The sequence below is a fragment of the Haliotis rubra genome, unplaced genomic scaffold, assembly GCF_003918875.1.
Source record: "Haliotis rubra isolate DU_JTF1 unplaced genomic scaffold, ASM391887v1 Scf1616, whole genome shotgun sequence".
Taxonomy (NCBI): domain Eukaryota; kingdom Metazoa; phylum Mollusca; class Gastropoda; order Lepetellida; family Haliotidae; genus Haliotis; species Haliotis rubra.
Genome location: NW_025765577.1, coordinates 12,459 through 40,025, shown reverse-complemented (window position 1 = coordinate 40,025; position 27,567 = coordinate 12,459). Strand labels below are relative to the sequence as shown.

Genomic DNA, 27,567 nt, shown 5'->3' with positions numbered 1-27,567 from the left:
AAGTGTTCCTGTGTTTGAAGGTAATCATTAGGTGGAAGTGTTCCTTCGTGCGAAGGTGATCACTGAGTGGACGTGTTCCTGTCTGTGAATTTAATCATTTGAATCATTGGGAGGAAGTCTTTCTGTGTGAAGGTAATCATTGGGTTGAAGTGTTCCTGTGTGTGGAGGTAAGCACTGTCTCTACGTGTTCCGTGTGTGAAGGTAGTCACTGAATGTAAATGTTCCTGTGTGAAGGTAATCACTTGATGGAAGTGTTCCTGTGTTTGGAGGTAAGCACTGTCTCTACCTGTTCCGTGTGTGAAGGTAATCACTTTGTGGAAGTGTTCCTGTGTGTGAAGGTAATCACTTGATGGGAGTATTCCGTGTGTGAAGGTAATCACTGGGTGAAAGTGTTCCTGCGGGTGACGGTAATCATTGGGTGGAAGAGTTCCCGTGTGTGAAGGTAATCATTGTGTGGAAGTGTTCCGTGTGTTAACGTAATCACTGGGTGGAAGAGTTCTTGTGTGTGAAGGTAATCACTGAAGGGAAGTATTCCGTGTGTGAAGGTAATCACTGGGTGGAAGTGTTTCTGTGTGAAGGTAATCATAGAATGGAAATGTTCCTGTGTGTGAGGTAATCTCTTGATGGAAGTGTTCCTGTTTGTCAAGGTAATCACTGAATGGAAGTGTTCCAGTGTGTGAAGGTAATCACTATGTGGACGTGTTTCTGTGTGTGAAGGTAATCATTCAGTGGAGGTGTTCCTGTGTGTGAAGGTAATGATTGGGTGGAAGTGGTCCTGTGTGTGAAGGAAATCACAGAATGGAAGTGTTCCTGTGTGTGAAGTAATCACTCGGTTGAAGTGTTCCTGTGTCTGAAGATAATCATTCGGTGGAAGTGTTCAGTGTGTGAAGGTAATCACTGAATGGAAGTGTTTCTCTGTGTGTGAAGGTAATCATGAGGTGATAGTGTTCCTGTGTGTGAAGGTAATCATTGGGTGGAAGTGTTCCTGTATATGAAGGTAATCACTAGATGGAAGTGTTCTGGTGTGTGAAGGTAATCATTGGCTGGAAGTGTTCCTGTGTGTGAAGGTGCTCACTGGGTTTTAAGTGTTTTTCTGTGTGTGAAGGTAATCATTGAGTCGAAGTTCTCCTGTGTGAGAAGGAAATCACTGTGTGGAAGTGTTCCTGTGTGTGAAGATAATCATTTGGTGGAAGTGTTCCGTGTGTGAAGGTAATCACTGAATGGAAGTGTTCCTGTGTGTGAAGGTAATCACTGGGTGTAAGTGTACCTCTGCGTGAAGGTAATCTTTGGGTCGAAATTTTCCTGTGTGTGAAGGTTTATCACTGAATGGAAGTGTTTCTCTGTGTGTTAAGGTAATCATTTGGTGGAAGGGTTCCTGTGTGTGAGGTAATCACAGGGTGGAAGGGTCCCTGTGTGTGACATTAATCACTCTGTGGAAGTGTTCCTGTATATGAAGGTAATCACTGGGTGGAAGCGTTCCTGTCTCTGAAGGTAATCACTGAATGTAAGTGTTCCTGTGTGTGAAGGTAATCATTGGGTGGAAGTGTTCCGTGTGTGAAGGTAATCACTGAATGGAAGTGTTCCTGTGTGTGAAGGTAATCATTGGGTGGAAGTGTTCCGTGTGTGAAGGTAATCACTGAATGGAAGAATTCCCGTGTGTGAAGGTAATCATTGTGTGGAAGTGTTCTTGTGTGTGAAGGTAATCACAGAAGGGAAGTATTCCGTGTGTGAAGGTAATCACTGGGTGGAAGTGTTTCTGTGTGTGAAGGTAATCATAGAATGGAAATGTTCCTGTGTGTGAGGTAATGTCTTGATGGAAGTGTTCCTGTTTGTCAAGGTAATCACTGAATGGAAGTGTTCCTGTGTGAGAAGGTAATCACTGTGTGGAAGTGTTCCTGTGTGTGAAGGTAATCACTTTGTGGAAGTGTTTCTGTGTGTGAAGGTAATCAATCGGTGGAGGTGTTCCTGTGTGTGAAGGTAATGATTGGGTGGAAGTGGTCCTGTGTGTGAAGGAAATCACTGGATGGAAGTGTTCCTGTGTGTGAAGTAATCACTCGGTTGAAGTGTTCATGTGTCTGAAGATAATCATTGGGTGGAAGTGTTCAGTGTGTGAAGGTTATCACTGAATGGAAGTGTTCTTGTGTGTGAAGGTAATCCTTGGGTGGAAGTGTTCCTGTGTGTGAAGGTGCTCACTGGGTTTTAAGTGTTTTTTCTGTGTGCGAAGGTAATCACTGAATGGAAGTGTTTCTCTGTGTGTGAAGGTAATCATGAGGTGATAGTGTTCCTGTGTGTGAAGGTAATCATTGGGTGGAAGTGTTCCTGTATATGAAGGTAATCACTAGATGGAAGTGTTCAGTGTGTGAAGGTAATCACTGAATGGAAGTGTTCCTGTGTGTGAAGGTAATCACTGGGTGTAAGTGTACCTCTGCGTGAAGGTAATCTTTGGGTCGAAATGTTCCTGTGTGTGAAGGTTTATCACTGAATGGAAGTGTTTCTCTGTGTGTTAAGGTAATCATTTGGTGGAAGGGTTCCTGTGTGTGAGGTAATCACAGGGTGGAAGTGTACCTGTGTGTGACATTAATCACTCTGTGGAAGTGTTCCTGTATATGAAGGTAATCACTGGGTGGAAGCGTTCCTGTCTCTGAAGGTAATCACTGAATGTAAGTGTTCCTGTGTGTGAAGGTAATCACTGGGTGGAAGTGTTCCTGTGTGTGAAGGTAATCACTGAATGTAAGCGTTCCTGTGTGTGAAGATAATCATTGGGTAGAAGTGTTCTGTGTGTGAAGGTAATCACTGATTGGAAGTGTTCATGTGTGTAAAGGTAATCACTGAATGGAAGTGTATATAATGTATGTGAAGGTAATCATTAGGTGGAAGTGTTCCTGTGTGCGAAGGTGATCACTGAGTGGACGTGTTCCTGTGTGTGAATTTAATCATTTGAATCATTGGGTGGAAGTCTTTCTGTATGTGAAGGTAATCATTGGGTTGAAGTGTTCCTGTGTGTGGAGGTAAGCATTGTCTCTACGTGTTCCGTGTGAGAAGGTAGTCACTGAATGTAAATGTTCCTGTGTGAAGGTAACCACTTGATGGAAGTGTTCCTGTGTTTGGAGGTAAGCACTGTCTCTACCTGTTCCGTGTGTGAAGGTAATCATTTTGTGGAAGTGTTCCTGTGTGTGAAGGAAATCACTTGATTGGAGTATTCCGTGTGTGAAGGTAATCACTGGGTGAAAGTGTTCCTGCGGGTGACGGTAATCATTGGGTGGAAGAGTTCCGTGTGTTAAGGTAATCACTGGTTGGAAGTGTTCTTGTGTGTGAAGGTAATCACAGGATGGAAGTGTTCCTGTGTGTGAAGGTAATCACTGGATGGAAGTGTTCCTGTGTGTGAAGGTAATCACTGCTTGGAAGTGTTCCTGTGTGTGAAGGTAATCATTGGGTGGAAGTGTTCCTGTGTGTGAAGGTAATCATTTAGTGGAAATGTTCTTGTGTGTGAAGGCAATCACTGGTGGAAGATTTCCTGTGTGTGAAGGAAATCACTGGGTGGAAGTGTTTTTTCTGTGTGAAGGTTATCACTGTGTGTAAGTGTTCCTGTGTGCGAAGGTAATCACTGAATGGAAGTGTTTCTGTCTGAAGGTAATCACTTTATGGAAGTGTTCCTGTGTGTGAAGGTAACCTCTGGGTGGAAGTGGTCCTGTGTGTGAAGGTAATAAATGTGTGGAAGTGTTTCTGTCTGAAGGTAATCACTGGGTGGAAGTGTTTTTGTGTGTGACGGTATTCCCTAGATAAAAGTGTTTCTGTGTGACGGTAATCACTCGGTGGAAGTTTTGATGTGTGTAACGGTAATCACTGGATGGAATTGTTTCTGTGTGTGACGGTAATGATTGGGTGGAAGTGTTTCTGTGTTCGACGGTAGTCACTGGATGGAAGTGTTTCTGTGTTTGAAGGTAATCACTGAATGGAAGTGTTTCTGTGTGTGACGGTAATCACTGGATGGAAGTGTTTCTGTGTGTGACTGTAAGTGTTCCTGTGTGTGACAGTAATCACTGAATGGAAGTGTTCCTGTGTGTGAAGGTAATCACTGGATGGAAGCATTCCGTGTGTAAAGGTAATCACTGAATGGAAGTGTTCCTGTGGGTGACTGTAATCATTTGGTTGAAGTGTTCCTGTGTGTGAAGGTCATTACTGAAGGGAAGTGTTCCTGTGTGTGACGGTAAACACTGGGTGGAAGTGTTCCGTGTGTTAAGATAATCAGTGGGTGGAAGTGTTCCTGTGTGTGAAGGTAATCACTTAAGGGAAGTATTCCGTGTGTGAAGGTAATCACTGGGTGGAAGTTTTCCTGTGTGTGAAGGTAATCACTGGATGGAAGTGTTCCTGTGTCTGAAGGTAATCACTGCTTGGAAGTGTTCCTGAGAGTAAAGGTAATCATTTACTGGAAATGTTCCTGTGTGTGAAGGTTTATCACTAAATGGAAGTGTTCTTTTGTGTGAAGGCAATCACTGGGTGGAAGTTTTCCTGTGTGTGAAGGAAATCATTGGGTGGAAGTGCTCCTTGTGTGAAGGTTATCACTGTGTGCAAGTGTTCCTGTGTGTAAAGGTAATCACTGAATGGAAGTGTTTCTGTCTGAAGGTAATCACTTTATGGAAGTGTTCCTGTGTGTGAAGGTAATCACTGGGTGGAAGTGGTCCTGTGTGTGAAGTTAATCATTGTGTGGAGGTGTTTCTGTCTGAAGGTAATCACTGGGTGGAACTGTTTCTGTGTTTGACGGTAATCACTGGATGGAAGTTTTGATGTGTGTAACGGTAATCACTGAATGGAAGTGTTTCTGTGTGACGGTAATCACTGTGTGGAAGTGTTTCTGTGTTCGACAGTAGTCACTGGATGGAAGTGTTTCTGTGTTTGAAGGTAATCACTGAATGAAAGTGTTTCTGTGTGTGACGGTAATCACTGAATGGAAGTATTTCTGTGTGTAACGGTAATCACTGAATGGAAGTGTTTCTGTGTGACTGTAAGCACTGGGTGGAAGTGTTTCTGTGTTCGACAGTAGTCACTGGATGGAAGTGTTTCTGTGTTTGAAGGTAATCACTGAATGGAATTGTTTCTGTGTGTAACGGTAATCACTGGATGGAAGTGTTCCTGTGTGTGACGGTAATCACTGGATGGAAGTGTTTCTGTGTGTGACGGTAATCACTGATAAAAATCGTTTCTGTGTGTGAAGGTCATCACTGAATTGAAGTGTTCCTGTGTGTGACGGTAATCCCTTGGTGGAGGTGTTCCTGTGTGTGAAGGTAATGATTGGGTGGAAGTGGTCCTGTGTGTGAAGGCAATCACTGGATGGAAGTGTTCCTGTGTGTCAAGTAATCACTCGGTTAAAGTTTTCCTGTGTATGAAGATTATCATTTAGTGGAAATGTTCCTGTGTGTGAAGGTAATCACTGAATGGAAGTGTTCTTGTGTGTGAAGGCAATCACTGGTGGAAGTGTTTCTGTGTGTGACGGTAATCACTGGGTGGAAGTGTTCCTGTGTGTGAAAATAATCACTGTTTGGAAGTGTTTCTGTGTGTGACGGTAATCACTAGGTGGAAATGTTCCTGTGTGTGTGAAAGTAATCATTGGGTGGAAGAGTTCCTGTGTGTGACGTTAATCACTCTGTGAAAGTGTTCCTTTATATGAAGGTAATCACTGGGTGGAAGTGTTCCTGTCTGTGAAGGTAATCACTGAATGTAAGTGTTCCTGTGTGTGAAGGTAATCACTGGGTGGAAGTGTTCCTGTCTGTGAAGGTAATCACTGGGTGGAAGTGTTTAAAATGTATGTGAAGGTATTCACTTGGTGGAAGTGTTCCTGTGTGTGAAGGTAATCACTGGGTGGAAGTGTTTCGTGTGTGAAGGTAATCACTGAATGGAAGTGTTTCTGTGTGTGAAGGTTATCTTTGAGTTGAAGTGCTCCTGTGTGTGAAGGTAATCAATGGCTGCAAGTGTTCCTATGTGAAGGTAATCACTGAATTGGAAGTGTGTCTCTGTGTGTGAAGGTAATCACTGTGTGGAAGTGTTCCTGTGTGTGAAGGTAATCATTGGGCGGAATTGTTCCTGTGTGTGAAGGTAATCACTTGGTCGAAGTGTTCCTGTGTTTGAAGGTAATCATTAGGTGGAAGTGTTCCTGTGTACAAAGGTAATCACTGGGTGGACGTGTTCCGTGTGTGAAGGTAATCACTGATTGGAAGTGTTCCTGTGTGAAGGTATTCACTGTGTGGAAGTGTTCATGTGTGAGGGTAATCACTGAATGGAAGTGTTTAAAATGTCAGTGAAGGTAATCACTGGGTGGAAGTGTTCCTGTGTATGAAGGTAATCATTGGGTGGAATTGTTCATGTGTGTGAAGGTAATCACTAGGTCGAAGTGTTCCTGTGTGTGAAGGTAATCATAGAATGGAAGTGTTCCTGTGTGCAAAGGTAATCACTGGGTGGACGTGTTCCTGTGTTTGAAGTTAATCATTGAGTGGAAGTGTTCCTGTGTGTGAACGTAATCATTGGGTGGAAGTGTTCCTGTTCGTGAATTTAATCACTTGATGTAAGTGTTCCTCTGTGTGGAGGTAAGCACTGTCTCTACGTATTCCGTGTGTGAAGGTAATCATTGTGTGGAAGTGTTCCTGTGAGTGAAGGTAATCTCTGTGTGGAAGTGTTCCTGTGGGTGACGGTAATCATTGGGTGAAAGAGTTCCCGTGTGTGAAGGTAATCATTGGGTGGAAGTATTCCTGTGTGTAAACGTAATTACTGAAGGGAAGTGTTCCTGTGTGTGATTGTAGTCACTGGATGGAAGTGTTCCGTGTGTTAAGGTAATCTCTGGTTGGAAGTGTTCTTGTGTGTGAAGGTAATCACTGAAGGGAAGTATTTCGTGTGTGAAGGTACTCACTGTGTGAAAGTTTTCCTGTGTGTGAAGGTAATCACTGGATGGAAGTGTTCCTGTGTGTGAAGGTAATCACTGCTTGGAACTGTTCCTGTGTGTGAAGGTAATCATTGGGTGGAAATATTCCTGTGTGTGAAGGTATTCACTAAATGGAAGTGTTCTTGTGTGTGAAGGCAGTCACTGGTGCAAGATTTCCTGTGTGTGAAGGAAATCATTGGGTGGAAGTGTTCCGTGTGTGAAGGTTATCACTGTGTGCAAGTGTTCCTGTGTGAAGGTAATCACTGAATGGATGTGTTTCTGTCTGAAGGTAATCACTTTATGGAAGTGTTCCTGTGTGTGAAGGTAATCTCTGGGAGGAAGTGGTCCTGTGTGTGAAGGTAATAAATGTGTGGAAGTGTTTCTGTCTGAAGGTAATCACTGGGTGGAAGTGTTTTTGTGTGTGACGGTATTCCCTAGATGGAAGTGTTTCTGTGTGACGGTAATCACTCGGTTGAAGTTTTGATGTGTGTAACGGTAATCACTGAATGGAATTGTTTCTGTGTGTGACGGTAATCATTGGGTGGAAGTGTTTTTGTGTTCGACGGTAGTCACTGGATGGAAGTGTTTCTGTGTTTGAAGGTAATCACTGAACGGAAGTGTTTCTGTGTGTGACGGTAATCACTGAATGGAAGTGTTCCTGTGTGAGGGTAATCACTGGATGGAAGCATACCGTGTGTGACTGTAATCACTGGGTGGAAGTGATCCTGCGGGTGACTGTAATCATTGGGTGGAAGAGTTCCCGTGTGTGACGGTAATCACTGGGTGGAAGTGTTCCTGTGTCTGAAGGTAATCACTGCTTGGAAGTGTTCCTGTGTGTAAAGGTAATCATTTAGTAGAAATGTTCCTGTGTGTGAAGGTTTATCACTAAATAGAAGTGTTCGTTTGTGTGAAGGCAATCACTGGGTGGAAGTTTTCCTGTGTGTGAAGGAAATCATTGGGTGGAAGTGTTCCTTGTGTGAAGGTTATCACTGTGTGCAAGTGTTCCTGTGTGTAAAGGTAATCACTGAATGGAAGTGTTTCTGTCTGAAGGTAATCACTTGATGGATGTGTTCCTGTGTGTGAAGGTAATCACTGGGTGGAAGTGGTCCTGTGTGAAGGTAATAAATTTGTGGAAGTTTTTCTGTCTGAAAGTAATCACTTGATGGAAGTGTTCCTGTGTGTGACAGTAATCACTGGGTGGAAGTGGTCCTGTGTGTGAAGGTAATAACTTTGTGGAAGAGTTTCTGTCTGAAGGTAATCACTGGATGGAAGTTTTGATGTGTGTAACGGTAATCACTGAATGGAAGTGGTTCTGTGTTCGACGGTAGTCACTGGATGGAAGTGTTTCTGTGTTTGAAGGTACTCACTGAATGGAAGTGTTTCTGTGTGTGACTGTAATCACTGGATAGAAGTATTCATAGAAGGTCATCACTAGGTGGAATTGTTCCTGTGGGTGACGGTAATCATTAGGTGGAAGAGTTCCCGTGTGTGAAGGTAAACATTCGGTTGAAGTGTTCCTGTGTGTGAAGGTAATTACTGAAGGGAAGTGTTCCTGTGTGTGAAGGTAATCACTGGGTGGAAGTGTTCCTGTGTGTGAAGGTAATCAGTGGATGGAGGTTTTCCTGTGTATGAAGAAAATCATTTAGTGGAAATGTTCCTGTGTGTGAAGGTAGTCACTGAATGAAAGTGTTCTTGTGTGTGAAGGCAATCACTGGTGGAAGTTTTCCTGTGTGTGAGGGAAATCATTGGGTGGAAGTGTTTTTTCTGTGAGAAGGTTATCACTGTGTGCAAGTATTCCTGTAAGTGAAGGTAATCACTGGGTGGAAGTGTTCCTGTTTGTGAAGGTAATCACTGGGTGGAAGTGGTCCTGTGTGTGAAGTTAATCACTGTGTGGAAGTGTTTCTGTCTGAAGGTAATCACTGAGTGGAACTGTTTCTGTGTTTGACGGTAATCACTGAATGGAAGTTTTGATGTGTGTAACGGTAATCACTGAATGGAAGTGTTTCTGTGAGATGGTAATCACTGAGTGGAAGTGTTTCTGTGTTCGACAGTAGTCACTGGATGGAAGTGTTTCTGTGTTTAAAGGTAATCACTGAATGGAAGTGTTTCTGTGTGTGAAGGTAATCACTGGATGGAAGTTTTCCTGTGTGTGAAGGTAATCACTGGATGGAAGTGTTCCTGTGTCTGAAGGTAATCACTGCTTGGAAGTGTTCCTGTGTGTAAAGGTTATCATTTAGTAGAAATGTTCCTGTGTGTGAAGGTTTATCACTAAATGGAAGTGTTCTTTTGTGTGAAGGCAATCACTGGGTGGAAGTTTTCCTGTGTGTGAAGGAAATCATTGGGTGGAAGTGTTCCGTGTGTGAAGGTTATCACTGTGTGCAAGTGTTCCTGTGTGTAAAGGTAATCGCTGAATGGAAGTGTTTCTGTCTGAAGGTAATCACTTTATGGAAGTGTTCCTGTGTGTGAAGGTAATCACTGGGTGGAAGTGGTCCTGTGTGTGAAGGTAATAAATTTGTGGAAGTGTTTCTGTCTGAAAGTAATCACTTGATGGAAGTGTTCCTGTGTGTGACAGTAATCACTGGGTGGAAGTGGTCCTGTATGTGAAGGTAATAACTTTGTGGAAGTGTTTCTGTCTGAAGGTAATCACTGGATGGAAGTTTTGATGTGTGTAACGGTAATCACTGAATGGAAGTGTTTCTGTGTGTGACGGTAATCACTGAATGGAAGTGTTTCTGTGTGTGACGGTAATCACTGAATGGAAGTGTTTCTGTGTTCGACGGTAGTCACTGGATGGAAGTGTTTCTGTGTTTGAAGGTAATCACTGGATGGAAGTGTTTCTGTGTGTGACTGTAATCACTGGATGGAAGTATTCCTGTGTTTGAAGGTAATCACTAGGTGGAATTGTTCCTGTGTGTGACTGTAATCATTGGGTGGAAGAGTTCCCGTGTGTGAAGGTAAACATTCGGTTGAAGTGTTCCTGTGTGTGAAGGTAATTACTGAAGGGAAGTGTTCCTGTGTGTGAAGGTAATCACTGGGTGGAAGTGTTCCTGTGTGTGAAGGTAATCAGTGGATGGAAGTTTTCCTGTGTATGAAGATAATCATTTAGCGGAAGTGTTCCTGTGTGTGAAGGTAATCACTGAATGAAAGTGTTCTTGTGTGTGAAGGCAATCACTGGTGGAAGTTTTCCTGTGTGTGAGGGAAATCATTGGGTTGAAGTGTTTTTTCTGTGTGTGAAGGTTATCACTGTGTGCAAGTATTCCTGTAAGTGAAGGTAATCACTGGGTGGAAGTGTTCCTGTTTGTGAAGGTAATCACTTGGTGGAAGTGGTCCTGTGTGTGAAGTTAATCACTGTGTGGAAGTGTTTCTGTCTGAAGGTAATCACTGGGTGGAACTGTTTCTGTGTTTGACGGTAATCACTGAATGGAAGTTTTGGTGTGTGTAACGGTAATCACTGAATGGAAGTGTTCCTGTGTGTGACGGTAATCACTGAATGGAAGTGTTTCTGTGTGTAACGGTAATCACTGAATGGAAGTGTTTCTGTGTGACTGTAATCACTGGGTGGAAGTGTTTCTGTGTTCGACAGTAGTCACTGGATGGAAGTGTTTCTGTGTTTGAAGGTAATCACTGGATGGAAGTGTTTCTGTGTGTGACGGTAATCACTGGATGGAAGTGTTCCTGTGTGTGACGGTAATCACTGGATGGAAGTGTTTCTGTGTGTGACGGTAATCACTGAATGGAATTGTTTCTGTGTGTAACGGTAATCACTCGATGGAAGTGTTCCTGTGTGTGACGGTAATCACCGGGTGGAACTGTTCCTGTGTGTGAAAATAACCACTGGGTTGAAGTGTTTCTGTGTGTGACGGTAATCACTGGGTGGAAGTGTTTCTGTGTTCGACGACAGTCACTGGATGGAAGTGTTTCTGTGTTTGAAGGTAATCACTGTGTGGAAGTGTTTCTGTCTGAAGGTAATCACTGGGTGGAACTGTTTCTGTGTTTGACGGTAATCACTGGATGGAAGTTTTGATGTGTGTAACGGTAATCACTGAATGGAAGTGTTCCTGTGTCTGACGGTAATCACTGGGTGGAAGTGTTTCTGTGTTCGACAGTAGTCACTGGATGGAAGTGTTTCTGTGTTTGAAGGTAATCACTGAATGGAAGTGTTTCTGTGTGTGACGGTAATCACTGAATGGAAGTGTTTCTGTGTGTAACGGTAATCACTGAATGGAAGTGTTTCTGTGTGACTGTAATCACTGGGTGGAAGTGTTTCTGTGTTCGACAGTAGTCACTGGATGGAAGTGTTTCTGTGTTTGAAGGTAATCACTGGATGGAAGTGTTCCTGTGTGTGACGGTAATCACTGGATTGAAGTGTTCCTGTGTGTGACGGTAATCACTGGATGGAAGTGTTTCTGTGTGTGACTGTAATCACTGGATGGAATTGTTTCTGTGTGTAACGGTAATCACTCGATGGAAGTGTTCCTGTGTGTGACGGTAATCACCGGGTGGAACTGTTCCTGTGTGTGAAAGTAATCACTGGGTGGAAATGTTTCTGTGTGTGACGGTAATCACTTGGTGGAAGTGTTTCTGTGTTCGACGATAGTCACTGGATGGAAGTGTTTCTGTGTTTGAAGGTAATCACTGAATGGAAGTGTTTGTGTGTGTGAAGGTAATCACTGGATGGAAGTTTTCCTGTGTGTGAAGGTAATCACTGGATGGAAGTGTTCCTGTGTCTGAAGGTAATCACTGCTTGGAAGTGTTCCTGTGTGTAAAGGTAATCATTTAGTAGAAATGTTCCTGTGTGTGAAGGTTTATCACTAAATGGAAGTGTTCTTTTGTGTGAAGGCAATCACTGGGTGGAAGTTTTCCTGTGTGTGAAGGAAATCATTGGGTGGAAGTGTTCCTTGTGTGAAGGTTATCACTGTGTGCAAGTGTTCCTGTTTGTAAAGGTAATCACTGAATGGAAGTGTTTCTGTCTGAAGGTAATCACTTTATGGAAGTGTTCCTGTGTGTGAAGGTAATCACTGGGTGGAAGTGGTCCTGTGTGAAGGTAATAAATTTGTGGAAGTGTTTCTGTCTGAAAGTAATCACTTGATGGAAGTGTTCCTGTGTGTGACAGTAATCACTGGTGGAAGTGGTCCTGTGTGTGAAGGTAATAACTTTGTGGAAGTGTTTCTGTCTGAAGGTAATCACTGGATGGAAGTTTTGATGTGTGTAACGGTAATCACTGAATGGAAGTGTTTCTGTGTGTGACGGTAATCACTGAATGGAAGTGTTTCTGTGTTCGACGGTAGTCACTGGATGAAAGTGTTTCTGTGTTTGAAGGTAATCACTGAATGGAAGTGTTTCTGTTTGTGACTGTAATCACTGGATGGAAGTATTCCTGTGTTTGAAGGTAATCACTAGGTGGAATTGTTCCTGTGGGTGACGGTAATCATTGGGTGGAAGGGTTCCCGTGTGTGAAGGTAAACATTCAGTTGAAGTGTTCCTGTGTGTGAAGGTAATTACTGAAGGGAACTGTTTCTGTGTGTGAAGGTAATCACTGGGTGGAAGTGTTCCTGTGTGTGACGGTAATCACTGAATGGAATTGTTTCTGTGTGTAACGGTAATCACTCGATGGAAGTGTTCCTGTGTGTGACGGTAATCACCGGGTGGAACTGTTCCTGTGTGTGAAAGTAACCACTGGGTTGAAGTGTTTCTGTGTGTGACGGTAATCACTGGGTGGAAGTGTTTCTGTGTTCGACGACAGTCACTGGATGGAAGTGTTTCTGTGTTTGAAGGTAATCACTGTGTGGAAGTGTTTCTGTCTGAAGGTAATCACTGGGTGGAACTGTTTCTGTGTTTGACGGTAATCACTGGATGGAAGTTTTGATGTGTGTAACGGTAATCACTGAATGGAAGTGTTCCTGTGTCTGACGGTAATCACTGGGTGGAAGTGTTTCTGTGTTCGACAGTAGTCACTGGATGGAAGTGTTTCTGTGTTTGAAGGTAATCACTGAATGGAAGTGTTTCTGTGTGTGACGGTAATCACTGAATGGAAGTGTTTCTGTGTGTAACGGTAATCACTGAATGGAAGTGTTTCTGTGTGACTGTAATCACTGGGTGGAAGTGTTTCTGTGTTCGACAGTAGTCACTGGATGGAAGTGTTTCTGTGTTTGAAGGTAATCACTGGATGGAAGTGTTCCTGTGTGTGACGGTAATCACTGGATTGAAGTGTTCCTGTGTGTGACGGTAATCACTGGATGGAAGTGTTTCTGTGTGTGACTGTAATCACTGGATGGAATTGTTTCTGTGTGTAACGGTAATCACTCGATGGAAGTGTTCCTGTGTGTGACGGTAATCACCGGGTGGAACTGTTCCTGTGTGTGAAAGTAATCACTGGGTGGAAGTGTTTCTGTGTGTGACGGTAATCACTTGGTGGAAGTGTTTCTGTGTTCGACGATAGTCACTGGATGGGAGTGTTTCTGTGTTTGAAGGTAATCACTTGATGGAAGTGTTCTTGTGTGTGACGGTAGTCACTGGATGAAAGCGTTTCTGTGTGTGAAGGTAATCACTGGATGGAAGTGTTCCTGTGTGTGACTGTAATCATTTGATAGAAGTGTTCCTGTGTGTGACAGTAATCACTGGGTGGAAGTGTTTCTGTGTGTGAAGGTAATCACAGAATGGAAGTGTTCCTGTGTGTGACGGTAATCACTCAATGGATGTGTTTCTGTGTGTGACGGTAATCACTCGATGGATGTGTTCCTGTTTATGACGGTAGTCACTGGATGGAAGTTTTCCTGTGTGTGAAGATAATCATTTAGTGGAAATGTTCCTATGTGTGAAGGTAATCACTGAATGGAAGTGTTCTTGTGTGTGAAGGCAATCACTGGTGGAAGTTTTCCTGTGTGTGATGGAAATCTTTGGGTGGAAGTGTTCCGTGTGTGAAGGTTATCACTGTGTGCAAGTATTCCTGTAAGTGAAGGTAATCACTGAATGGAAGTGTTTCTGTCTGAAGGTAATCACTGGATGGAAGTGTTCCTGTTTGTGAAGGTAATCACTGGGTGGAAGTGGTCCTGTGTGTGAAGTTAATCACTGTGTGGAAGTGTTTCTGTCTGAAGGTAATCACTGAGTGGAACTGTTTCTGTGTTTGACGGTAATCACTGAATGGAAGTTTTGATGTGTGTAACGGTAATCACTGAATGGAAGTGTTTCTGTGAGATGGTAATCACTGAGTGGAAGTGTTTCTGTGTTCGACAGTAGTCACTGGATGGAAGTGTTTCTGTGTTTGAAGGTAATCACTGAATGGAAGTGTTTGTGTGTGTGAAGGTAATCACTGGATGGAAGTTTTCCTGTGTGTGAAGGTAATCACTGGATGGAAGTGTTCCTGTGTCTGAAGGTAATCACTGCTTGGGAGTGTTCCTGTGTGTAAAGGTAATCATTTAGTAGAAATGTTCCTGTGTGTGAAGGTTTATCACTAAATGGAAGTGTTCTTTTGTGTGAAGGCAATCACTGGGTGGAAGTTTTCCTGTGTGTGAAGGAAATCATTGGGTGGAAGTGTTCCTTGTGTGAAGGTTATCACTGTGTGCAAGTGTTCCTGTTTGTAAAGGTAATCACTGAATGGAAGTGTTTCTGTCTGAAGGTAATCACTTTATGGAAGTGTTCCTGTGTGTGAAGGTAATCACTGGGTGGAAGTGGTCCTGTGTGAAGGTAATAAATTTGTGGAAGTGTTTCTGTCTGAAAGTAATCACTTGATGGAAGTGTTCCTGTGTGTGACAGTAATCACTGGGTGGAAGTGGTCCTGTGTGAAGGTAATACATTTGTGGAAGTGTTTCTGTCTGAAAGTAATCACTTGATGGAAGTGTTCCTGTGTGTGACAGTAATCACTGGGTGGAAGTGGTCCTGTGTGTGAAGGTAATAACTTTGTGGAAGTGTTTCTGTCTGAAGGTAATCACTGGATGGAAGTTTTGATGTGTGTAACGGTAATCACTGAATGGAAGTGTTTCTGTGTGTGACGGTAATCACTGGATGGAAGTGTTTCTGTGTTTGAAGGTAATCACTGAATGGAAGTGTTTCTGTGTGTGACTGTAATCACTGGATGGAAGTATTCCTGTGTTTGAAGGTAATCACTAGGTGGAATTGTTCCTGTGGGTGACGGTAATCATTGGGTGGAAGGGTTCCCGTGTGTGAAGGTAAACATTCAGTTGAAGTGTTCCTGTGTGTGAAGGTAATTACTGAAGGGAAGTGTTCCTGTGTGTGAAGGTAATCACTGGGTGGAAGTGTTCCTGTGTGTGAAGGTAATCAGTGGATGGAAGTTTTCCTGTGTATGAAGGTAATCATTTAGTGGAAATGTTCCTGTGTGTGAAGGTAATCACTGAATGAAAGTGTTCTTGTGTGTGAATGCAATCACTGGTGGAAGTTTTCCTGTGTGTGAGGGAAATCATTAGGTTGAAGTGTTTTCTCTGTGTGTGAAGGTTATCACTGTGTGCAAGTATTCCTGTAAGTGAAGGTAATCACTGGGTGGAAGTGTTCCTGTTTGTGAAGGTAATCACTGGGTGGAAGTGGTCCTGTGTGTGAAGTTAATCACTGTGTGGAAGTGTTTCTGTGTGAAGGTAATCACTGGGTGGAACTGTTTCTCTGTTTGACGGTAATCACTGGATGGAAGTTTTGATGTGTGTAACGGTAATCACTGAATGGAAGTGTTCCTGTGTGTGACGGTAATCACTGGGTGGAAGTGTTTCTGTGTTCGACAGTAGTCACTGGATGGAAGTGTTTCTGTGTTTGAAGGTAATCACTGAATGGAAGTGTTTCTGTGTGTGACGGTAATCACTGAATGGAAGTGTTTCTGTGTGTAACGGTAATCACTGAATGGAAGTGTTTCTGTGTGTGACTGTAATCACTGGATGGAAGTATTCCTGTGTTTGAAGGTAATCACTAGGTGGAATTGTTCCTGTGGGTGACGGTAATCATTGGGTGGAAGAGTTCCCGTGTGTGAAGGTAAACATTCAGTTGAAGTGTTCCTGTGTGTGAAGGTAATTACTGAAGGGAAGTGTTCCTGTGTGTGACGGTAATCACCGGGTGGAAGTGTTCCTGTGTGTGAAGGTAATCAGTGGATGGAAGTTTTCCTGTGTATGAAGGTAATCATTTAGTGGAAATGTTCCTGTGTGTGAAGGTAATCACTGAATGAAAGTGTTCTTGTGTGTGAAGGCAATCACTGGTGGAAGTTTTCCTGTGTGTGAGGGAAATCATTGGGTTGAAGTGTTTTTTCTGTGTGTGAAGGTTATCACTGTGTGCAAGTATTCCTGTAAGTGAAGGTAATCACTGGGTGGAAGTGTTCCTGTTTGTGAAGGTAATCACTTGGTGGAAGTGGTCCTGTGTGTGAAGTTAGTCACTGTGTGGAAGTGTTTCTGTCTGAAGATAATCACTGAATGGAACTGTTTCTGTGTTTGACGGTAATCACTGGATGGAAGTTTTGATGTGTGTAACGGTAATCACTGAATGGAAGTGTTCCTGTGTGTGACGGTAATCACTGGGTGGAAGTGTTTCTGTGTTCGACAGTAGTCACTGGATGGAAGTGTTTCTGTGTTTGAAGGTAATCACTGAATGGAAGTGTTTCTGTGTGTGACGGTAATCACAGAATGGAAGTGTTTCTGTGTGTAACGGTAATCACTGAATGGAAGTGTTTCTGTGTGACTGTAATCACTGGGTGGAAGTGTTTCTGTGTTCGACAGTAGTCACTGGATGGAAGTGTTTCTGTGTTTGAAGGTAATCACTGAATGGAAGTGTTTCTGTGTGTGACGGTAATCACTGGATGGAAGTGTTCCTGTGTGTGACGGTAATCACTGAATGGAAGTGTTTCTGTGTGTGACGGTAATCACTGAATGGAATTGTTTCTGTGTGTAACGGTAATCACTGGATGGAAGTGTTCCTGTGTGTGACGGTAATCACTGGGTGGAAGTGTTCCTGTGTGTGAAAGTAATCACTGGGTTGAAGTGTTTCTGTGTGTGACGGTAATCACTGGGTGGAAGTGTTTCTGTGTTCGACGATAGTCACTGGATGGAAGTGTTTCTGTGTTTGAAGGTAATCACTGGATGGAAGTGTTCTTGTGTGTGACGGTAGTCACTGGATGAAAGTGTTTCTGTGTGTGAAGGTAATCACTGGATGGAAGTGTTCCTGTGTGTGACTGTAATCATTTGATGGAAGTGTTCCTGTGTGTGACAGTAATCACTGGGTGGAAGTGTTTCTGTGTGTGAAGGTAATCACAGAATGGAAGTGTTCCTGTGTGTAACGGTAATCACTGGATGGAAGTGTTTCTGTGTGTGACGGTAATCACTGGATGGATGTGTTCCTGTTTATGACGGTAGTCACTGGATGGAAGTGTTCCTGTGTGTGAAGATAATCATTTAGTGGAAATTTTCCTATGTATGAAGTTCATCACTGAATTGAAGTGTTCTTGTGTGTGAAGGCAATCACTGGTGGAAGTTTTCCTGTGTGTGATGGAAATATTTGGGTGGAAGTGTTCCTGTTTGTGAAGGTAATCACTGGGTGGAAGTGGTCCTTTGTGTGAAGTTAATCACTGTGTGGAAGTGTTTCTGTCTGAAGGTAATCACTGAGTGGAACTGTTTCTGTGTTTGACGGTAATCACTGAATGGAAGTTTTGATGTGTGTAACGGTAATCACTGAATGGAAGTGTTTCTGTGAGATGGTAATCACTGAGTGGAAGTGTTTCTGTGTTCGACAGTAGTCACTGGATGGAAGTGTTTCTGTGTGTGACGGTAATCACTGAATGGAAGTGTTCCTGTGTGTGACGGTAATCACTGGATGGAAGTGTTTCTGTGTGTAACGGTAATCACTGAATGAAATTGTTTCTGTGTGTAACGGTAATCACTCGATGGAAGTGTTCCTGTGTGTGACGGTAATCCCTGGGTGGAAGTGTTCCTGTGTGTGAAGGTAATCAGTGGGTGGAAGTGTTTCTGTGTGTGACGGTAATCACTGGGTGGAAGTGTTTCTGTGTTCGACGATAGTCTCTGGATGGAAGTGTTTCTGTGTTTGAAGGTAATCACTGGATGGAAGTGTTCCTGTGTGTGACGGTAGTCACTGGATGAAAGTGTTTCTGTGTGTGACTGTAATCACTGGATGGAAGTGTTCCTGTGTGTGACTGTAATCATTTGATGGAAGTGTTTCTGTGTGTGACGGTAATCACTGGATGAATGTGTTCCTGTTTATGACGGTAGTCACTGGATGGAAGTGTTCTTGTGTGTTTAGGTAATCACTTAATAGAAGTGTTCATGAAGAAAACGGTGAGTGGAAGGTAATTTAATAGTTGATGCAGTGATAGGTACCGGCATTCATTATACTGTCTTTTACAAATACACACTGCAGGTTCAGGTATTAGAATTACCCTGAATGTGATGTAGAATATAATTGCACGTTTGGACACATTTTGAGTTTTATCAAATATGACTCTTTAAATAATATATAAACGGAAACATGTAAATTTGAATGACATAAAATTGCATAAAATAAAAATTATTTCAAAACTTAGAAAATAATTATGTATGAAATTTGATGTGCACAGTGAACTTACCCATTTTTGCTTTTTTTAAAAAACCCGAAGTTCCCACACCTGATATTGAAAATTAAAGAATGGTTCATTACTCTCTAGCCTCTGAATGTCACGGAAGCACGTTATTTCGACATAAACTACGTGTACGTCATGGCGCGGCTTACAGAAAATCAATATCTCCAGGCCGTGGGTATGCTGGAGACTGGAATTGCCCAAAATAAATGGCCAGACATTTTGGTGTCATAGAAACAGGGTCGCATCTCTTTGGAGACGTTTTCAACACAATGGGAACACCAGATACAGTACAACCAGGAATTATTGAGAATTAAAGATTGTAATTTTGTTATTTTTTTCACTCATTGCTCACGTATTAAATGTGAATATTAGCAGAACATAACTCCAGATTCAAAGACAGGTGAACAGTTAGTATTTTGTCAAGTCACCATGGGTAGCAATGCAGGCTTCAATGCGGCGGGGCATACTACTGATCAAAGAAGTTAGAAAGTCGTGGTCCATGCTGCCCCAATATCGGACCACCTCTTCTTTCATTTCAGCAATATTTGTCAGATTTTTCTTATTGACACTTTCCTTCATAAGTCCCCAAACATTTTCTATTGGATTTAGGTCAGGGCTATAGCTTGGCCAATCTAAATATGTCATATTTTGGGTCCGAAACCAGGCCTGTGAATGCTTTGAACAATGTTTCGGGTCGTTTTCCTGCTGGAAAATCCAAACATTTCCATAGAACACGTGAGCAGATGGAAGTAAATGTCCCTCCAGAATATCTGTGTACCGCTCACTGTTCATATTCCCTTCAAGTACACAGAGGGGCGTTGCCCCTAACACAGATCTAGATATGCCACCCCACACGTTAAATTTCGGACTGTACTTTGGGCGCTGATACAAAGGTTTTTCAGTTTGTTTGGTCCAGAATTTCAGTGTATTAGGAAACAGCCACACAGAACTTTCATTTGAGAAAATCACATTGTCCCAGTTAAAATTTCTATGCTGTAAGCACCAGTTCAACCTTCGCTCCTTTTGTACAGGTTTCATGATCGGTGATGGAATTCCTCGACTTTCCTGCCAACCCATTGCATGCAGCTCAGTTCTAATTGTCTCCTTACAGACAGCCACAGTTCATCTATCAATCATATCCAGTCTTAAGTTTTCTAAACTCCTTCGTTTGTTTTTAGAAACAAGAATACCAAGCCGCCTCCTGTCACCGACAGTCAATTTTCTGCGCCTACCTGCGCCTCCCTGGTGCTCAATGCCATATCCATTTGCAATATTTTTCAAAACACGATAAACAGTGGACAAAGGGATGCCTGTTCTACTTGAAATCACTTTAGCTGATCTGATGTCCTTGTTATAATACTCTAAAATCAACTTCCTCTTCTCGAAATCATCCATACTGAGGATCACTGAAAATGTCGTCTGCTAGCAAGTAAACAAAGGGGGATAACCCTTCACAAAACTAATGAAAAGGGATTAACGGAGTTGTCTCTCTTGAATGAAACCAAACACTGGATAGCTGGTCAAGGCTGTTTATACTAGAAATCAAATTAAACATATTCCTAAAATTCTCAGTAATTTCTGGTCATACTATAGTTACCTCGGACCGGCCGTCAACGCGTGAGGTCAGCAAGACAACCACATTCGGGTGACCCATCGAGATTGACTGCTCTGACCATTCCTGACTTACGTCCAATCAGTTCCAGGACTCTTCGGAACCGACTGAGGGAGCACAACATCCGGCCCCGATGGTTTTCAATACGTCCAATATTTTGCTCCAACGTCATCGACAGGCACGTCTTGCCTTGTTCAGACAACATCTACAGTACAGTAGACAAGATCGGAATGGTGCTTTGTTCACTCACATTCCGGTACTCCCCTGGCCAGCTATTTCTCCGGACCTGTCCCCTGTCGAGCACGCTTGGGGTCACATGGAGCAACGTTTACGTCAAGCCCAGAATCAGCCATTGACCTTTGCTGAAATGGGATAAGCGTTGGTTCAGACATGGAACAACATTTCCTGAGCTTTCGTCAATTACTTCGTGTCGTCTGTGCGTCGTCGTTATCAATGGTGTACACACACGATACTGGACTTGTGAATTGACTTTTGACACCACATCTCTTCAAGACCAGTGATTAAGGACAATACCACAAGTCATGTTTTCTTTTTGCATTAAAAATGGCACAACAGCAAATAACGCACATTCTCTTTATTCCAGTGGTATATTATATCATATTGTATTGCAGAAACACACTTCAAATAATGTTATACATTGTGTTATATTATATTGTATTTTGTTTGCACAAACTTCAATAGGTAATGTATACTGTATTTAGATACAATGCCCCCGGTGTTTGCCAACTGTGACGGTGACAGGAACATTACCATCTACAAGATGCAGGTACCAAACATCACCATCCCCTCCGTTCAAGACAACTCTGGCTTTCTTAGCATGAAAGGTTTTATCCTTCCGCGTGGCTTCAATCCAGCGGACCCAGTGTTGAGGAACACAGAAGTAACTTATGAAGCCACGGATGGTGCTGGTCGAAGTTCCCAGTGCAAGTTCCATATCAATGTCAGAGGTAGGTGACAAGCTGTACGTTTTCAGGTGTTTAATTATAGACACAATCTCCTCAGTACAGTGTGTACTGTTACAGACACAATCTCCGCAGTGCAGTGTGTCCTCTTATAGACACAATCTCCCCAGTACAGCGTGTACTGTTACAGACACAATCTCCTCAGTATAGTGTGTACTGTTACAGACACAATCTCCTCAGTACAGTGTGTACTGTTACAGACACAATCTCCTCAGTACAGTGTGTACTGTTACAGACACAATCTCCTCAGTACAGTGTGTACTGTTACAGACTCAATCTCCTCAGTACAGTGTGTCTCCATGCACAATCTCCTCAGTACAGTGTGTGCTGTTACAGATACAAACTCCGCAGTACAGTGTATTTGTTCAGTTATCATACTCTCACACACACATACTCGTCCTCACACACACACTGTTTTTAAAATCGAAAGGTATGACAACGCACATACATTCACGTGAAAACAATGAACTTTCGCGGACACATGTTCACATATACAGCATCACTCACAGATAAATACACAGTTACTCACACACGCACACGCACACGCACGCGCACGCACTCACAGCGAACACCAGCTACTAAATGTGTTTTCGCATAGTATTACGCTGATATGTACAAAAACAGTAGATATTAGTGTTATCTTATCAACTTATAGTTTAGCAATAAAAATTTAAAAACTCCGAAATAAAAAAAAACAAAAAAACTAAAAGTGTAGGGTTCTTCTGTTTGTTTATGAAAATGTCCTATGACTTATCAGAAATGAGCTCCATCACCCTGGACTGTCCTCATATAACATACAATGTGACATCAACGACACCCACCACATACAACATCGCCGACCAGATCACCCACAGCAGCGGAGCACTGACCTCTTCCCCCACAACCATCGTCAATTTGACCAATGTGGGCACGTTCAATGACTACAGAGTCACGCTGCGCAACGACCAGGGATTTGAAAAGACTTGCACCTTCCAAGTTCTGATCAAAGGTAAACTCCCTTCTTTCTAACTTTTGTGCTTTACCCCGACAACACGATGATAACAGTTAAACTATTTATGTGCGATGAGGGGGTTGTTGAAAGGGAATATTCAGATTATTCCGGTTCGTAATGCAGTCTTGCAGATGGGTACTCTGTCACTCTGATTCTCTATGCACAGGTCTAGATATAGATCAGACAGTTTCCCTTATGTTGGTTTAGACAGTAAATCTGGGGATGGCCACTTAACCCTTATTGTTATGGAATAATTCCTGTCACAGGCACTTTGAGTTTAAACCTAAGAATTCCAAAGACTATCTCTTTGATTATGGCCCTGAACATGTTCATTATAGCAGAAACAATATACATACAGTTATACACATCAAATCTTGAAATACTATTCTTATTGAATTAACCTTTTCTTGAATGTTCGAGTGTTTTTATACGAACACAAATAATAGTCTGCTGAGGACATTATATTACATAGTCTCGGCACTTATGTTGATGCTTTTGGACAAACATGAAAAACACATTTACTGCTCGCTCATGTTGTTTAAGCTGGAAAGTGTTTCCACGAGCTGACCAACAGTCTACAGAACGCTGACGTTAATCGCTCCAGCAACAACGACAACAGCATCCTCTCCTCTGTCGTCACCTGCAAAAATGGTTATGCCCTTGCCGACGGCTCCACAAGTCGTACATACAACTGTTCGGGAGAGAATTTCTGGTCACCATCTTTACCTCTCGAGGACTGTTTACGTAGGTGGACGGTTGCCAATGTAATCTTTATGGTACATGTAGTACCACTTGCAGGTTGCTGGTTGACACTGACAAGGCGTTATAACGCATATAACTGGTATGACTTTCCCAAGTCTCTCCCAATCTCCCCTACTGTCAGCACCTCTCTCTCTTTCTCTTACACTGTCTCTCACTCTTCTTTAGATAGATAGATAGATAGATAGATAGATAAAGGGTTTTTATAAGGAGAAATATCTGGACTCATTTTAAACTCTTCAAAGAAAGTTGGGGAACTTAATTTTTAATTTAGGATTGTAAAAATGTGGATATGATTATAATGAATGTTTTGAGAGTGCATCACCACTTGCACTTCTTTATGGGCATCCTTGTTTGTACAGTAATCACTCTTGAAAGAGAAATGGTCTGTCTTTGAAAAGTTTGTTAGCGCTTATACTTCCTATCTAAAATAAGAATATTAGTCTCCGCTACTTTTTTTTAAGAGTATATATTAATATACGTTGTGTACATGTACTCTGTGAAGCCTGCCACATCCTGTGTACATGTACATATTTCAACTGTTTGTACACATTGGTACCACAGCCTCCTCCATCACCGAGTACACGTACAAGGTCAGCCTACACCTGAAGTCCAGGGACCTGGTGAACGCGGCCAGTGCATGCCGCAGTGACTTAGCAAAACTTTACAACGATGTGATATCCCCCAATGCATCCGGCATCAACAATCTGTGTCCGATTCAGGGACAGCTGAACGCCAGATACCGCTTCAGTGTCGCCGAGGCCATCTTTGTTGGTGTTCCCGCTCTCTTTGATGTATGTACACGTGTCTGTAGCTTTGTTCTGTACACAAGTATTGAGTATTGCCAGAGTATTTCCAGACAATTCCATAAACGTGGCGAAACGAATTCATCTATTTCATTTTGTCATGAATAACCGGTACCTCTTTTAACTTAGCTCTCAGTTTTGAAACTTTGTATCAATATTCATATTTGCACTGGTATTGTCGAACCCTATGTTCCTTTCAGCATAAGGTGGAACTTACGCTTAAACTGGAAAATTACGATGGACAGAACACGGGTCCTGAACTTTGCGCCGGCAATATCAACCTACAGAAGACAGTGTTGTTTGGGCTGGAACCCGGAGACTGTGCCTTCACTGTGCAGGACAGTTCCACAGGTGTTAATCTCACACGGTCCGGACAATCCTGCAGTGTCGGGTACCAGCTGAGAGACGTCGGAGGAAGCAAGAAGTGTCGTAAGTTGTCTGCTTGAGTGGGTTTAAGTGTGTTGTCAGCTTGCTCTCTCAAGAAGTGTCGTAAGTTGTCTGCTTGAGTGGGTTGAAGTGTGTTGTCAGCTTGCTCTGTTAAGAAGTGTCGTAAGTTGTGTGCATGAGTGGGTTTAAGTGTGTTGTCAGCTTGCTCTCTCAAGAAGTGTCGTAAGTTGTCTGTTTGAGTGGGTTTAAGTGTGTTGTCAGCTTGCTCTGTCAAGAAGTGTCGTAAGTTGTCTGCTTGAGTGGTTGTAAGTGTGTTGTCAGCTTGCTCTGTCAAGAAGTGTCGTAAGTTGTCTGCTTCATTGGGTTTAAGTGTTTTGTCAGCTTGCTCTGTCAAGAAGTGTCGTAAGTTGTCTGCTTGAGTGGGTTGAAGTGTGTTGTCAGCTTGCTCTGTCAGGAAGTGTCGTAAGTTGTCTGCTTGAGTGGGTTTAAGTGTGTTGTCAGCTTGCTCTGTCAAGAAGTGTCGTAAGTTGTCTGCTTGAGTGGTTGTAAGTGTGGTGTCAGCTTGCTCTGTCTGCCTTCTGTTGATGTTCTTCCAGCAGTTGTGCCGTGAAGGAAACGTGGGTAGACGTTCAAGTATAAATCATAGTTACAATGTACCAACGGCAAACCACACAAATACTCTATCCTGGTGTATCTAAAGATTGATTGTTACGTAACTACGGAGACCTTAATACTATGTGAAAAGTGTTGCTTGACGCCGCCAGTTGATACAGCTGTATATAGCGTAAATAACATGTGATGTTTGGTATAACACTTCCTCTGTAAAGTACAGGTTGCAGTACCTTTTGAGGTTTGAGTCTCGTCCTGGACTCGAAACAACACTTTCAGACTGAGGTCTAATCCCCAGCATACAAAGTCAGTGATCTAACCACCTAAATGACAGTCTGACAATTGAAAACAAGAGCCGTGTAAACTTACATTGTCAAAATTCTACACGTGATATAGACTACTAGTTGAATATAATGTCCAGATGAAATGTCTCAAGTAAGTCAAGCATGGAGAGACACGTGAAGAATATATCAAGCGTTGGGTTATCTAGGTAGACATGTCATCACTGCCTATGTGTTGTGGTGATCTGTCGCATCTCCGTCAGATACCGTGAGTGAATGTATCCTATAGCCACCATGGAGTACGTTCATTGATGTAAACGCCATGTTCGTATGTCGCCGTACTTTACATGTATATCTATGTTCACACAGGGTGACACATGTCTACGTGTCACGATGGGCCAACAAACAGCATGAAACCAAAATTCAATGAAACCACCTGTCATTATCAGAGTATCTGAAAAAACGGAACACGTCAGAAAACGAGATAAATTCTTTACCCAAAAGGATCCAACTGTTAGCATCGCGGGTGACGCAGTGGTGCAACCACGAGGGTCACATCAGCTCGAGGTAGTGTCTGGATGGTTGCCAAGGGACGATTGTTCCACTCTCCAGAAAGAGCATTGCTGAGTTCTTGCCAGCAGCTCGTTTCACGTGCGTTGGATCGAGTGATCAAGCATGGGTCCACTGTGTGGACTATGGTCATCACTTCTAAGTAGACATCAATAACCGTGACAAGATTTGGTCGTGTGTTATCGTCAGTTAGGATGTCGTCCAGTCCGATTGCACTTGCACACGGTGACACGCACAGAATGTCATCCCTGTAACATAATCCTACTGATCCCACCCTAAACCATCATCCCTGCTGTCTTTCAACAGATATCTCTGTATGTTTCACTACCGCGCTGCTGTCTTTCAACAGATATCTCTGTATGTTTCAGTACCGTGTCCCCACGGATACTCGTCGTCCCCCAGTGGAGATTGTGTTGAGTGCCCTGACGGTCAGTATCAGGACCAGCCCGGACAACCCTCCTGTAAGAGCTGTGGCAGCGACATGTACTCACTGACCCCACGGACCAGCAGAGCAAGATGTGTCAGTGAGTGCGATGTTCACCTGCTTGTATTTGAAAGAATACACAACTATTGAAACTACCTACGGTGATGGTGCTTCAGGTGTGAATGTGTTGTGTTAACACTGTGGACTGTATTGTTTCAGATAAGTGTCGTCCTGGGTTCTATTCTACAACAGGGCAGCAGCCATGTGTTGAGTGCCAAGAAGATACGTACTGGGTGAACGCCACTCATTGCCTACCATGTCCAGATGGAGGCTCCACCTTGTATGTAGAGGGCACCACCAGCATATCCGCGTGCAGAGGTAAGGTGTATTATTCTTATAGATACAGAGACGATGTGGTTGTGTCAGATGTAGAGACTGTGTGGTTGTGTCAGATGTAGGGATTGTGTGGTTGTGTCAGATGTAGAGACTGCGTGGTTGTGTCAGATGAAGGGACTGTGTGGTTGTGTCAGATGTAGGGACTGTGTGGTTGTGTCAGAAGTGAGGCTGTGTGGTTGTGTCCGATGTAGAGGCTGTGTGGTTGTGTCCGATGTAGGGACTGTGTGGTTGTGTCCGATGTAGAGACTGTGTGGATGTATGCGATGTAGAGAATTTAATAATAATAATAATAGTGGGTATTTATAACTGCGCCTGTATCCGTGCATTTAATGCTCGCTCAGGGCACTACAAAAAAGGTAAAATGTACAATGTATACATGGCACTTCAAATAGAATGGAACCCTATGGAGAAGTAATTAGTTTTTAGGAGGGACTTGAAAGAGTTAAGTGATTCGGCAAATTTGACGATCATGCGCTCCCCGTTATAAAGCAGGGCACTATAAAGATGTGTTGGGTTATCTTATTCTAGCGTTAAGTCGGGCTGGGAGGAAATTAGCGTAGGAAACGAAACATGATTTATGCTGTAATTATGGGGTAATGTTATTATTTTTTATTATTATAGGATATTTATGTAGCGTATTTTAAATCTCAACTCCCCGGGGATCATACAACTCTTGCAACAACTAGGCACTCCGAGTTATTGCAGCTTTCACATCCTAGCGAGGTACCCATTCACAGCTGGGTGGAATTGGACACATAGTCACAGTACTTTGTCCACGTTTACTTCACGTTGCTGTACCCGCAACTAGGTGTTTGCACGTATTCATGTGGCCACCATCTGGTCATTTACCAACGGGTTCGTGGGTTCTTTTAAGTGCACAGCAGGGTTGTGTACTGTACACTAGGGGGGTAATGTTCGGTTAAGAAGGCTTGGTTTGGGTGGTGTTATAAGAGATGTTTAAGGAATTGATGTATCCGAAAGACTGAATGTGTGCCAGTAAAGGAATTGTGGGTGGTATTTGCAAGTTGTGGAGTTTTTGTTTCTATTTATCTACGTATTTCTCTGAAATAAACTATTACTGTTGCTCAGTTTGTCTATGTTATTTCCCAATAAGCGTTATGCCCGATTGAAAGACTGGTCACTGAGTTTTGAGTTGCGAACAAGTCAACACAAACACACTTTGTAAAATAAAAGTATACAACGCAAAGTCCACGAAAGGTTGATTTAACATCTTGTACCTACGTCACACGTTAGTTTAACTCAGCTGGCCCTGGGAGTCTGTAGC

General features: G+C 42.9%; 1 protein-coding gene across 1 annotated transcript in view; it reads left to right on the top strand.

Moving 5' to 3' along the window:
• LOC124271600 (sushi, von Willebrand factor type A, EGF and pentraxin domain-containing protein 1-like) overlaps positions 1-27,567 on the top strand; it is a 58,113-nt gene that overhangs the window by 22,249 nt on the left and 8,297 nt on the right. Inside the window, exons 10-16 of the mRNA XM_046706750.1 lie at positions 20,799-21,044; positions 21,817-22,047; positions 22,594-22,794; positions 23,374-23,603; positions 23,816-24,044; positions 25,831-25,986; positions 26,106-26,264. Coding sequence (XP_046562706.1) covers positions 20,799-21,044; positions 21,817-22,047; positions 22,594-22,794; positions 23,374-23,603; positions 23,816-24,044; positions 25,831-25,986; positions 26,106-26,264 — 1,452 coding nt within the window. The remainder of the gene's footprint in view (positions 1-20,798; positions 21,045-21,816; positions 22,048-22,593; positions 22,795-23,373; positions 23,604-23,815; positions 24,045-25,830; positions 25,987-26,105; positions 26,265-27,567) is intronic.